Source organism: Crotalus tigris, unplaced genomic scaffold (assembly GCF_016545835.1).
Source record: "Crotalus tigris isolate CLP2741 ecotype Arizona unplaced genomic scaffold, ASM1654583v1 scf7180000018413.2111637, whole genome shotgun sequence".
NCBI lineage: Eukaryota > Metazoa > Chordata > Lepidosauria > Squamata > Viperidae > Crotalus > Crotalus tigris.
The window spans coordinates 545167-558962 of record NW_024096990.1 but is presented as its reverse complement, the minus strand read 5'-3'; the positions used below and the strand labels follow the sequence as shown (position 1 = coordinate 558962).

General features: G+C 50.9%; 1 protein-coding gene across 2 annotated transcripts in view; it reads left to right on the top strand.

Annotated features, from left to right (window-relative positions):
- CIC (capicua transcriptional repressor) overlaps nucleotides 1–13796 on the top strand; it is a 54684-nt gene that overhangs the window by 13024 nt on the left and 27864 nt on the right. For both annotated transcript variants that reach the window (XM_039352135.1, XM_039352136.1), the window contains exons 3-4: nucleotides 12860–13009; nucleotides 13246–13465. In XM_039352135.1, coding sequence (XP_039208069.1) covers nucleotides 12860–13009; nucleotides 13246–13465 — 370 coding nt within the window. The remainder of the gene's footprint in view (nucleotides 1–12859; nucleotides 13010–13245; nucleotides 13466–13796) is intronic.

Below are 13796 nucleotides of genomic sequence, written 5' to 3'. Positions count from 1 at the left end.
CTGCACTGCTAGTCCTCGACTTACAATAGTTTAGCAGCTTTTAGCGGCACTGAAAGAAGTGACTTAGGGACCATTTTTCACGCTTACGACTGTTGCAGCATCCTTGGGGGTCATGTGATTTACGTTTGGATGCTTGGCAACTGACTCACATTTATGATTTCGCGACCTTCCATCCCAGCAAAGTCAATGAGGAAATCAGACTCACTTTAGCAACCGCATTACCAATTGAACAACTGCAGGGGTTCATTTAGCAAATGCAGCAAGAAAAGTCATAAAATGGGGCAAAACCCACTCGACAAATTTCTCACGTAGCCCACATCAATTTGGGGCACTACAAGTTGAGGACTACCTGTATATAAATGGTAACTTCGAATTTCGGATCTCGGTACTTTCCATATAGTAGAACAGTGGTTGGGGATACAGGCCATCCTTGTACTTACAGCCATTCATTTATCAACCGTTCAAAGTTACAATGGCTCTGAAAGAAGGGACGATTGCAGTGTCCCAGCGTCATGGGATCGCCATTTGCAACCTTCCCAAACAGCTTCTGAGAAGCAAAGTCAAGGGGGCGGGGGAAGCCTCATTTGCTTAACGAATGGGGGACTCCCTTAACAACTGCAGTGATTCGCTTAACAGCCGTGGCAAAACAGTTGTGCAGTCAGGCGTGTCTCACTTAACAACCATCTGTAGGAGATGACCAGGCTTGAGCGTCAGATTCGTCATAGGTCAGGGACTACCTGTATGGGGAGGTATAGCCCACTCATGTGTGAATGCTCCGAGTCAGAGAGAGCTGCCATGTGCCTTACACCAGGGGCCCCCAACCTTTTGGGCACCAGGGACCGGTTCCGTGGAGAGACGTTTTTCCATGGACCAGAAGTTGTGTGATTTTGTGTGCTGTCTGCATCCCGTGGATGGGGCTTTGCTTGTTTGTGCGGACCGGTTGCTGGCATGCTGTGGCCCAATACCGGTCCACGGACCGGGGATTGGGGACCCCTGCCTTACAGACTACTGAAATAATAATGCATTTGCTTATTTTGGAAAGCTGGTCATTTCTTGCAGAAAAAGATAAGCCACCCAAGGAAAAACCATTAAAACAAAATGTGTGTGGCTCACCTCCCTAGGCATATAAAAAAAAAGCAAGAATTTTGGAGTGAGTTGATATATTCATGATTGGCTTAAGCTCGCCCAGTCCTTGATGTTCTCCAGATGTTCGATGCTGTGGGGTTGGTCGCAGATCGTTCTCCAAATGGTCATCTGGCAATCCCCAATGGTTGTGGGCCCTCAGATTTGGCCCGGAGGTCCAGCCCTTTGCTGTGCTTGCTCCTTCTAAGACCCCTCTCCCCCGAGATGTGCCTGAGCATCTATCCTGTTCCCAATCTCATCAAAGGCTCTTCCTCTTAACAAGCTTCACATGTAAAGCACCATATCCATGTTTTTTTTGAATGGGATATGATAGCATGTTTGCCATTAATCCTGGCTTCCTCAATCATGCAGGCGTGCTCTTCAGGAACTCTGACTTCGGATCTCTGATCAGAGGATTATTTGAGTCCTGGGAGTCAGAGGATTGCATAAAATTATGCTCCAAGACAGTGTTTCTCAACCTTGGCAGCCTGTAGATGTGTGGACTTCAACTCCCAGAATTCCCCAGCATTCTGGGAGTTAGTTGGAAGTCCACGCATCGACAAACTGCCAAGCTTGAGACACATTGCGCCAAGGACACACAGGTTTTACGTGCCGTTGTGTGTTTGTGTGTTTGTGGTGGGGAGGAAGAGCATCTCTGATCTGCTCAGGAAAGAGGTCCATAGTTGGGGAGAAGCTTGCAAGCCAAGGAAGTGTGCGGCATGTGCTTTTCTGAATCCTAAGGTTGGGCTCCGGTTCCTCCTTCAGCATCACATATGCAGGTTGCCGTCTCCCGGCAACTGGTAACCAAGACTACCGTCTCCCGGCTGCTTGGAGCCCCCGTCTCTATTTTTATCATGGATGGGAGGGATCTGGTCCAGATTTCGTGTGGGGAGGGGGCGGCGTCCTATCTGGTTGCCTGTGGCTTTAACGCAAGGGAAGTGCCTGATTTTGGAAAAGTCTCTGCAGAGGTACCAGCTGACATTTCCACATCCTCACGTGGAATGGACTTGCTGGGATGTTCCCCCTTAGCATCACAACAAAGATGCATCTTCTGCGTGTGCTGCCTTGCCGGGAACGTTCCCACATTTTTGCCTGCGCATAATTCTTACAAGGGTCCTCAGATGACCCTTTTCCGAAGCAATTCAAGTAAATTTAGGGGCTCTTGTCTGTGCCCTGATTTAATGTCTCCAGCTGGAGTTCCAGGCCATGTATGACTATCCCAGTTACCGGCAGTCCTCGACTTACGATTCGTTTAATGGCCTTGCTCAAAATTGATTGCGAGAGTACAGGTAGTCCTCAACTTACAATAATTCATTTAGTGACCGTTCCAAGTCAAAACGGCATTGGGAAAAAAACCTGACTTACAACTGTTTGTCACACGGCCGTTGTAATGTCCTCGAGGTCATGTGATCAAAATTTGGGACCCTTGACAACTGGGGTTCATATTTATGACGGTTGCAGCGTCCCACGGTCATGGGATCCCCTTCTGTGACCTTCTGATAGCAAAGTCAATGGGGGAGCCAGATTCACTTGACCACGGTGTCACTAACTTAACAACTGCAATGCAACTGGTGCAAGAAAGGTCGTAAAATGGGACAAAGTTTATGTAACCAATTAATGACATAAATTTTGGATTCAGTTGTGGGTCGTAAATCGAGGACTACCTGTATCTTCAGAAAGTAAAAATGTGTCTCCGTGAGAGGGACAAGAGACATACACACACTCACACACTCACACACACACACACAGAGACACAGACAGAAACACAGAGACAGAGACACATAGAGAGACAGAGACACACACACAGAGACAGAGAGACAGAGGGAGAGACAGACAGACACATACAGAGCCACACACAGAGACAGAGAGACAGAGACACACACACCACACAGAGACAGACACACACACATAGAGAGACAGAGACAGACACAGAGAGACATAGAGACAGACACAGAGAGACAGACACACACACACACACACACACACACACACAGAGAGAGAGAGAGAGAGAGAAGTTGTATTCATGCGATTAAAATTCAAAAGAGCTTGGAATTACTCCAGTTCTATGGCCTAGAACTTCCCTGGAGGGGAGGATAGGTTACATAAATAGCAGGCATGAGACTAAAATAATGAATGAACGATGACACCATAGCCAGCCACTTTTGGTCACACTGGTTAGCCTGGGGATGGGGTTCTGTCAACCTTCCAACGGCCTGTGACACTTCTCCCAGTTGCAGTTTGGCAGCTTTCGGCACATAGCTGTAGCAAAGATCAGCCAGAAGCCCCAATTTGGTTCCTCCTTCGCTTGGGTTGATTCACACCTTACAGCTTTCTCCATCTGTCATCGAGCATCATCTCTGGACACAACTCAGCGGAGGGGAGGGGCCGTCCTGATCCTCCGGCGGCGTTTTTCTGAGATGGGCAGAAAAGCGCAACCTGGGTTTTTGGGAACCATCAAGAAAACACTATTTGGCTCACAAAATCTGGGAAGCTTAAGAGTTTGGTGCAGCATGGAGGTCTGCCGTGTTCTGTTGTGATCTGTTGTGACTCTTGTAGATTCTCTGTGAAATTTCTGCCCAGTCTACTGGCAGTCCTCGACTTACGAAGACAATTGCGACCAGCATTTCTGGCCCTGTGGTCTCTAAGTGAGTCATGCTCGATTTTATGACCTTCTTGACATGGTCGTTAAGTGAATCGTGCAATCGTTAACGTGAACCTGGCTTCTCCTGTTGACTTTGCTTGTTGGAAGCCGGCTGGAAAGGTCGCCAATGGCAGTCACATGACCCATGGATGCTTCAACTGTGGTAAAATACAAGTGTCCGTATTTTGATCATGCCGCCATAGGGATATTGGCACAACCTGTACGTGCAAGGACCGATCACAAGACACTTTTCCAGGGTTGCAACTTCGAAAGGATGTAAGTTGAGAACTACCTGTCTACCTTGCCATACACAGATAGATTAACCTGTATGGGTGTCTGTTGTGTGGATGGGATTTGAAAAGAAGGACTAAGGGTGACGTGATAGCAGTGTTCCAATATCTCAGGGGCTGCCCCTAAGAAGAGGGAGTCAAGCTATTCTCCAAAGCACCTGAAGGCAGGACAGGAAGCAATGGATGGAAACTAATCAAGGAGAGAAGCAACCTGGAACTAAGGAGAAACTTCCTGACAGTTAGAACAATTAATCAGTGGAACAACCTGCCTCCAGAAGTTGTGGATACTTTTAAGGAGATTTTTAAGAAGAGACTGGACAACCATTTGTCTGGAATGGTGTAGACCAGGGGTAGGCCACCTTGGCTCTTTTATGACTCGTGGACTTCCAATTCCCAGAATTCCTGAGCCAGCACGGCTCAGCATGGAAACCTCTCCCTTTCCCCTCAGCATGGCTGGCTCAGGAATTCTGGGAGTTGAAATCTACCAGTCATAAAAGAGCCAAGGGTGCCCACTAGATGATCTCCACGGTCCCTTCCAACTCTATTCTGTAAAAGTTCAGAAGAGATTAAGGGTGACATGATAGCAGTCTTCCAGTATCTGAGGGGCTGTCACAGAGAAGGGGGGGGGGTTCCGACCTATTCTCCATAGCACCTAAAGGCAGGAGAAGACGCAGCGGTTGGAAACTAACCAAGGAGAGAAGCAACCTAGAACTAAGGCGGAATTTCCTGACAGTGAGGACAATTAACCAGTGGAAGGGCTTGCCTCCAGAAGTTGTGGGTGCTCCATCACTGGAGGTTTTCAAGAAAACACTGGACAGCCACTTGTCTGAAATGGTATAAGGCAGGGGTAGGCAACCTTGGCTCTTTTATGACTGGTGGACTTCAACTCCCAGAATTCCTGAGCCAGCATAGCTCAGCATGGAAACCTCTCCCTTTCCCCTCAGCATGGCTGGCTCAGGAATTCTGGGAGTTGAAGTCCATCAGTCATAAAAGAGCCAAGGTTGCCTACCCCTGTCCTAGAGGGAGCTGGGCTGTGTGGTTAGCATAAACCTAGACCAGGGGTAGGCAACCTTGGCTCTTTTATGACTCGTGGACTTCAGCTCCCAGAATTCCTGAGCCAGCCACGCTGAGGGAAAAGGGAGAGGTTTCCATGCTGAGCCATGCTAGCTCAGGAATTCTGGGAGTTGAAGTCCACCAGTCATAAAAGAGCCAAGGCTGCCTACCCCTGAGCTAGTCCATTGGTCTATTGCTCTCACCATTAGGAAATTTCTCCTTCGTTCTAGAAGCAACCTAGCACTGAGGAGAAATTTCCTCTCCCTTTCCCCTCAGCATGGCTGGCTTAGGAATTCTGGGAGTTGAAGTCCACCAGTCATAAAAGAGCCAAGGCGGCCTACCCCTGGTATAGGGTTTCCTTCCTGAGCAGGGGGTTGGACTAGATGACCTCCAAGGTCCCTTCCAGCTCTTTTCTGATTGGTTGGTCGCTCGTGTGACCATCTTGCAAGAAAGAGAAGGAAGTTCAGGTTTCCACGAGTTGCCTGTATGTGGGCGGATGCACCTTGTGGAGCATGAGTGAGTGTGGGTGTTGTTCTTTATACATACTTGTCATCCTCTCCCACCAAATCGTGTCCACTCTCCCTCATTGTGCCCGGGGATAGTACAGTGTGTGCTGGGAGTGGTGTGTTTGTTTCTTCCCCCCCCCCCCCCCGCTCCCATTTAACAATGATCTGATCTGGCCTGGTGCCCAGATGTAGTGTGTGTATGTGGGGGTGTTCCTGTGTGTCTCCTCGCTTCACCTCGTTGTCTATGGGCTGCCTGCTAGGCGCTGGGGGGGGGGCTGGCTGTATCCCACCCTCCCCCAGACATGAGCAGAAGCGGCATTGAGTCAGGCCTGAGGAGGACGATTGGGATGCTAAGGGAGGAGGCGAGTGTGAGTCATAGGGAGAGCAGCACGAAGTGGAGGCCGCTGCTCTGGAAAAGGCGGCGCGGGGAGAGGCATTTATCACACAACACCCAGACATTTGACATCCAGACATTCATCGTTCCCCCATGCATATACACTTCTGTTCCTCACCACCCTGTCCCAGGGTAGAGAGATTATCCCAGGAATGCAAGCTTTTAATCCCCAGCTGGGCTGCCTGCCAGCAGTAACTGCTTCAATGTCTAGGAGCCAGCAAGGAACAGGAGTGACTTTCATTCAGTGGCACATAGGGGTGTGGACACACAATGGGGTTCCCATTTCAGAATCTCTCACACGCCTGGCTGAGCCTAGCGATCTGTGCCCAAGCCAGGTGTAAAATAAAGGTGCTGGCCCGCAGCTGTGTGTGTGTACACAGCCAGCCTGGCGCTCACCTTAGCATGTGCAGACAGCTTTGAGCGTCAGCCAATCTGATGACCCAAACTCAACCTTCCACATAGGGGTGTAAACTTGAACTAGCCTTTATTCAGATTCAGAAGTGTTATCAGCTGGCAGAGAGGCAGGACATTCCTTAACGTGCAGAGACACACATAGACAAAGGGAAGGAATGTGTGGGGAACCTGCATATGGTCCATGCCAGTGAATGCATCTCTTTCTCCCGCCCCCCTTTGTAGTATTTTTCTCAGCTGGCTGAGCCCAGGAAACATAGTCCTTTCTCAGGTCAGATACAAGTAGTCCCCAATTTACGACCGTTTGTTTAGTGACTGTTGTTCAAAGCTACAACAGCACTGAAAAAAAGTGACTTATCACCATTTTTCACACTGACGACCGATGCAGCCTCCCCAGGGTCATGGATTAAAATTCGGAGGATTGGCAACTGGCATGCATTTATGATGGTTGTAGTAATAATAATAATAAAGTTGGAAGGGATCTTGGAGGTCATCTAGTCCAACCCCCTGCTCAGGCAGGTAACCCTATATCATTTCAGACAAATAGCTGTCCAGTCTTTTCTTAAAAACCTCTAGTGTTGGAGCATTCACCGCTTCTGGAAGCAGGTTGTTCCACTGGTTAATTGTTCTCACTGTCAGGAAGTTTCTCCTTACTTCTAGGTTGCTTCTCTCCTTGGTTAGTTTCCTTCCGTTGCTTCTTGTCCTGCCTTCAGGTGCTTTGGAGAATAGCTTGACTCCCTCTTCTTTGGGGCAGCCCCTGAGATATTGGAACACTATCATGTTCCCCCTCGTCCTTCTCTTCGTTAAACTTGACATACCCAATTCCAGCAGCCGTTCCTTATATGTTTTAGCCTCCAGTCCCCTAATCATCTTTGTTGCTCTTCTCTGTACTCTTTCTAGAGTCTCAACACCTTTTTTACATCGTGGTGACCAAAACTGGATGCAGTATTCCAAGTGTGGCCTTACCAAGGCCTTGTAAAGTGGTATTAATACTTCACGTGATCTTGATTCTATCCCTGTTAATGCAGCCTAGCACTGTGTTGGCTTATTTAGTGTCCCGGGCTTATGTGACCCTCTTCTGCCACCTGACGTACAAAGTCAAGGGGGAAGCCAGATTCCCTTAACAACCATGCTACTACCATCTGCAGTAATTCACTTAACGACCGTGGCAAGAGAGGTGGCAAATAGGGGAAAACTTACAGCCGTCTTGCTTAGCAACAAGAAATTTTGGGCTGGTTGTGGTCCTTAAGTCAAGGACTACCGGTAAGGTTTTGGAGATTGCATTTGACCGGAGGAGGCGGTCCGAGTGGTTAGCGTAAACTGAGACTGGCTTTGTATGTAGTGCAACTCCAGGCCGCTTGGCTTCTTTAATGTTCAAAAGAAGTGTTGCTTCAAGTCACCGGGTTCAGGGTGTCTTGTGTGAACCTTTAATCTCACCCTCTCTGCAACTCATCCCCTCCAGTTCTGCTTTTCTGCAGCTTGTTCTGGTTTTTACCAATCTCCCCCTCCCCGCCCCGTTTGTCTCCCTTGTTTTGTCCCCCCTCCAGCTTTCCCCCCCCCCGTCTTAAGTTAACCCTGCTTTGCCCCTTAGAATAGAATAGAGCTGGAAGGGAACTTTGAGGTCTTCTAGTCCAGCCCCCTGCTCAAGCAGGAGGCTCCCCTTCTTCGCCACTCCACAGTTGCTCTCCTCCTGCACCCCCTTCTTCCTTCCCACGTCGCCCCCTTTTTAATTTTTGCTGCCCCCCCCCACGACCCTCCTTCCCCTCTCACCTTAGCCACCTCCCTCTCCCCCCCCCCCGTTCAGGCGTCGCCTTTCCCTCGTCCATCCCCCCCCCTCGCTTTCCCCCGAACGTGGTCTCTCCCGCTCCCAGGGTTCTGACGCGCGAGCCCGAGGCGGTAGAGTAGAAAAGACGAAAGGGAAGGGGGGGGAGGGAAAGAAAAGAGCTGGAGTAAACCTCAGCCAATAGGCTTCTCTTTGTCCCCGTGACCCGTCCTTGTTTTGCATATGACTGACATTCCAGCGGCGGCCAATGGGAGGCCGCCTGGTGCGCGTGTGACGGAGAGCAAAAGGGGAAGGGGGTCTCATTTGCATGTGAATGACCCGGCGTGGAGGCAGCCAATGGACTGCGGAGAGCTAATTGGGCATGCGTGACGGGACTGGCGCTGGTGTGTGTGTGAGGGAGGGAGCGTGAGCGAGCGAGCCAGGGAAGGGAGGGGCGAGGGTGAGGGCTCGGGCGAGGGGCCGCCCTTGTTCGTAGCCCAGAGCGGTGGGGAAAGGCGAGGAGGAGGAGGAGAAGGAAGGCGGGAGAGGCAGTGAATGGTGTTTGGTTACAACCGGAGTGGACGGCGCGGCGGGCGGGCGGAACAGCAGCGACAGCCTCCTCTTCTTCTTCTTCTCTCCCCCCCCCCGCCCGCCAAGCGGCGCCGAGACCAGCAACCGCCCGCCTGTCGCCGACAGCCGCGACAGCCCAGCGAGGAGGAAGCGGAGGGGCGGCGGAAGGGACGGAACAGCCGGACAACTTGGAGCCCGCGCCCTCCCCCCTCCCCTCTCTGTCTCCCACGGCGGCTCTTCCCTCCTCCCCCCCGCCGCGCTTCCCTCCCTTTCCTTGCGCGCGCCCTTTAATCCTGCCAGGCTACGGTCGCTGCTGCTGCTGCTGCTGCGGGGGGGGGGGACCGAACAGGCGGGCCAGCGTCGTCGTCGGCTGTTCCCTCCACTTCTGCTCTTCTGCTAACCCCCCCTCCTTTCCCCACTTTTTTCCTGGGTGGACCTTTTTTTTGCGGTGGACCGTCCTTTTTTTTTTGCACAGATTGGTGCCCCCTTCTGACCTTTGAAAACTTGGGCTGCCTGGGTGTACGCCCTCCTCCTCTTGCACACCCACACCCACCCTTGCACAACCACCTGGTCTTTCTCCGTCTCCTTCCCCCCCCCCCCAAATATGCCTTCTGACTTCACCCAGGCTGCCCACCAGGCTGAGACCCAGAGGTGCTGCTTCACCTGGGAGGAGGATCGGAACAGGCCATAGGAGAAGACGGTTGCCCCTTCGGCTGTTTTATTGCAAGGTGGTGGTGTTGAGGAGGATGAGGATGGTAGCTGGTCATTAGAGGGTGGACCTCCAGCGGGCCTGCTTTCCGCATGGATCCAGAGACAGGGTGCCCCTGGCCCCGAGAAGCACCGGCTTGCTGACCTCGCCACTACATCTTCAGCCTCTGTCCGAAGCTGCTTGCTGTGATTGGCCTGGGCCACGCCTCCTCATTCCTGGGGAGGGAGAGTGGGGGAGAATGGTCTCCAGACAGGTTCGCTGAGAGACATCACCTGGCGGCTGGCGATGTTTTCCACAGAGAGACCTCCGGCAACTTTGCCCCCTTTACCATCCAGGGGGTTAGGCATGTTCGGTTAGTGCCTTATGGGGTATATGTGTCTGGATGGAGAGTGGGAGGCAGGGGCAAGGTGATTCCTGGGTTGGCTGTATCCCGGTGAAATGATGGGAGTGGTGGGATGGGAAGGTGATCAAGAGCCCCTAACCCTGAAAAGGATGACCTTTAACCTTGGCGGTGTCAGGTCGTGGCTTGTCTGCGATTGAACATTGTGCTTAGAGGGTTTGAGTCCTGTGCAGTGGAAGAAGTGGGGATTTGGTGAAGGAGTCTCAAAATATCCTCACGGTCTCTCAAAAGCTTAATAAACATACAGTGGGATTGCATTCTTTATTTGAGACAAGAAGTGAGCCTTGGATGTAAGGTTTTGGCTTATTTTTGCTGTCCCGTGATGGATATTAGGATCCTGTTACCCAGAAATTTCCAAATGAACTTTTTTTTTTTTAGAGAGGAGATGTGATTAACAGAAGTTATTAAATTCCAGTGGCTCAGGATGCTGCTAGAAGCACAGTGGCTGAAAGTAAAGTGACAGTTCTGTTTGAATGTGCACATGGCCGTTTGAAGTCCGTCCTCTTGGATGTGATAAGAAGTGGCAGGACGAGACCTGCGCAAACCCCCACAGTACTTTCCTTTTGATTTTGGACAGTTCATTGACATGCGGGATTAGCTATTATTTCTCTCCATGGAAGCAAAGGTCTCCATAGGTTGCAGGATATAACTACGGATATATAATTTGTGACACAAGTGGGATTTGAATCCAGGTTTTAGACGGTTGCTTTGTGCATTTGTAAACTCAGGCAGCTGTAGAAGAGTGTGTTTATTATATTATTCAACCTGTATTGAATAGTCCCCCATGTGTGCAGTATTTTCTTTGTCACGTGTTTTGGTAGTTTTTCTTCACTTGATGTGGCTTCAATCTCAGAAGCTGAATCTTAAATCTTTGCTTGGGGGATAGTGTGCTAGGACGGCTGATGGCCTCTGGTTGTTATATTTAAGATCCTTGTTTCTTGGGGAGGGGGAGGGTCTTATTGTTTCTCATCTTCGTTTGTACTCTCCTTCCTTCCTCCCCCCTTTAATTCTTTCTCCTCCCGCATAGGGATGTGGTCACCAGTGGAGGACAGGAAGCAACTGAGCCAGCGCTTCCCGGCAGAGTCTGACCACGATGCACTCAGTGCTTTTAATAATTGAGTTAACTTTACATGCAAGTGCAGGTGGGGGAGGGGGGAAGCAGTGTAGCCGATCCATTAGGGACTACAAGGAAGGGAAGAGGAATGACGGGAAAAGAGGCATTTTGCCCGGTAGGTAGTGTGTCCCCTTTTGGAGCAGGCCTGCCTCTTCTCTCTTGGAGCAAAGTCAAGTCCTTTCTCCCCCCCCCCCATTTAATCACTAATGCAAAGTTTTAAGCAAGTACTTAAAAAGGGTTTTAATTCTCTCCCCAGGAAACAAATTGTAGATACAACCGGTAGCAAAGGTGATCTAAGTCCCTTCAGCGGTTGTGTATCTTAGTTGCCTATCTCAGTTCCTGGCAGCAGCAAATTAAGAAATTTGCAAATCTGCCTGGTTATCTCCTTTCCTGATCTTTTGAATGGAGATTGCCAGGACTCAACCTGCTGTGCCTTTACGCCTGCAAGATACTTTGGGTTTGTTTCCTAACCTTTCTGTTACCGAAAATGCTAAGGACAGAAGCCTCCTTGTGCTGTGGAGGCATTTAACCCTTCAACCCTCGCTTTTACCACTCGGTAATCCCCTAATCCTTCAACGCCAGTCTCTCCTTTTGCTTTTTCTTTGGCTCGTTCAGTGTCAGCTTGGCAGTCTCCCGGAATCGGACACCCTTCCCTCCCTAGACCGTAGCTAAAACGTGATTGTTGCAGTCTCGCTGAGTCTTCTTTATCCAGCTCTCTGGATGTTCCTTGCAACGTTGTGTTATCCTGCGGTGGGATGATTGATACCTAATTGTGGCTGCCGTTATTATTGCCGACGATGATTGAAAGTCAATATGGCTGATCTGCAAAAGCTACACTACAATCGGTGTTGGGTTAAGGGTGGTGGTGGTTGTTGTTGTTTTGCAAACACCGCAGTCGTGGTCCGTTGCCATGATGCAAAACTCTGGTCCGTTCACACCTGTTGCTGTGTTAAGCTGTAGTTTCACAGTTAAGAGTACGTTGACAAGTGAATGCCGCTTATTGGCAGTTAGGGGTTATTGTTCAGTGTGTTGTGACGTGTGTGTGTGTGTGTGTGTGTGTGTGTGTGTGTGTGTGCGCGCGCGCGCGCGCGCGTGTGCGCGCGCGCAGGCCTGTCTTATTTGTCCCTTTCCTCTGCGTTGGCCTTTTCCTGGACATCCCAAGAAGGAAGTATTGCTTAGCTTGATATGGGGGCAGCAGGAAGCGGACGGGAGGGCAAGAGAATGCAGCACACCAAAACATTCCTCATTTGGGCTCTGAAGTGCCTGCTGGCCGGATCTCACCACCTCTGTTGGAGGCCCCCCCCTCCCCCAAATCCCCTGTATAGAGCTGGTTTAGTGTTTGGCTCTCTCTGCCCTGCACAGCTTGAGCTCCTGAGGATGCTCCCGAGTTTTCTAGTTGGGCGGAAGCCAAACGGCTTGGCTGCCCCACCAGTGAGCGTGGGAGTCTGAGCCAGGGGGGCCCCTTCCCCTCCTGCAGCTGTAAAATTCCTGTGCCTGGCTTCCAGCTGGGAAGGGCGGGACGCCATGGTGGCTTCCTGGCAGGCGGAGAAGAAAATCTCCCCCTTGACCCCCCCCCAGGGACTCAAGTGACTAAGAAGCGATAAGGCATGGCACAGACTGTGACTACCGGGCCCGAAAACTGTGGAGGGAAAACAAGGCATCTCTGCCAGGGAAAGGGAGGGAAGTTTTAAAGGGAGGGAAAGGAGCCCTCCTCCGATTCCCCTAGTAACCCAACTCTTTGTCGATCCTGGGCTCCCGTTTTTATCTTTTTGTCCCGTGCCATTGAACCTCCTCGCTCTGTTTTTTTTCTTCTTTTTCTTCAAATGCTCGGACTGAGTTTGGCTGACGAAGTACTTTTGTGTGTTTTTTCTCCCCGCCTCCTTCCAGTGTGGACAAACGTGGAGCCTCGATCTGTGACAGTATTCCCATGGCACTCGCTAGTGCCGTTCCTGGCTCCAAGCCAACCCGATTCCTCCGTGCAGCCCAGTGAAGGCCAGCAGCCTGTCAGTCATCCGTCCACATCCAATCAGAACAAAGGTAAGGTGGGCAAAGGAAAAAAGAGAGCGGATCTATAGCTCTTTTACGATCCGTGGACTTCAACTCCCAGAAGTCCACAAGTCATAAATGGGCCAAGTTTGAAGACCCCTGCTCTAACCTCTCTGGGTAGGGAATCCGTCGCTGAAGAGACCCTCTGGGAGCGAAGGGATGCAAACTTTGTGATAACACATCCTGAAACCATCCCCTGGTTTCAACCTTGGTGTGTATGTTATCAGAACCTCCAGAATCGGCTGCTGTGGCCCACGAACTCCCTGGGTTGTCTTCAGAGGCTGACAGTGCAGGGAGGCCGACCCCCTCGTACCCCGACAGTCCCACTCCAGTTGCCCAACCGTCTACGGTGACTCCAGGAGGAAACGGAGGTCCACCTCAGCATGACGATGACCTCCCAGGGCACCCACGCCTGGACAGCGAGACAGAGAGCGATCACGACGATGCGTGAGTATCGCTGTTTGGGGTTGTCATATCTTTCATTATGCTGCTCGGGACACCAGCCCTTTGTAGCTGCACTTCCTCCTATTTGATTTGCCAACTGTTTGCATGGTTCGTGTTTTGCACACAGTGATTGCACGGCAAATGCAGGACTGACTTTCCCACTGGATTCCGGGAGGGTTGCTGGTTTCGATGGGAAGCATAATGGGAATTGGATGTGCAGCTGGAGGCAACCACTTGAGGGAATAACAACAACAACACAATACACAAGCACCTGCAGCAACAACAATACACAAGCACCTGCAACATAACACCCCGGACTTAACAATTGTCGATA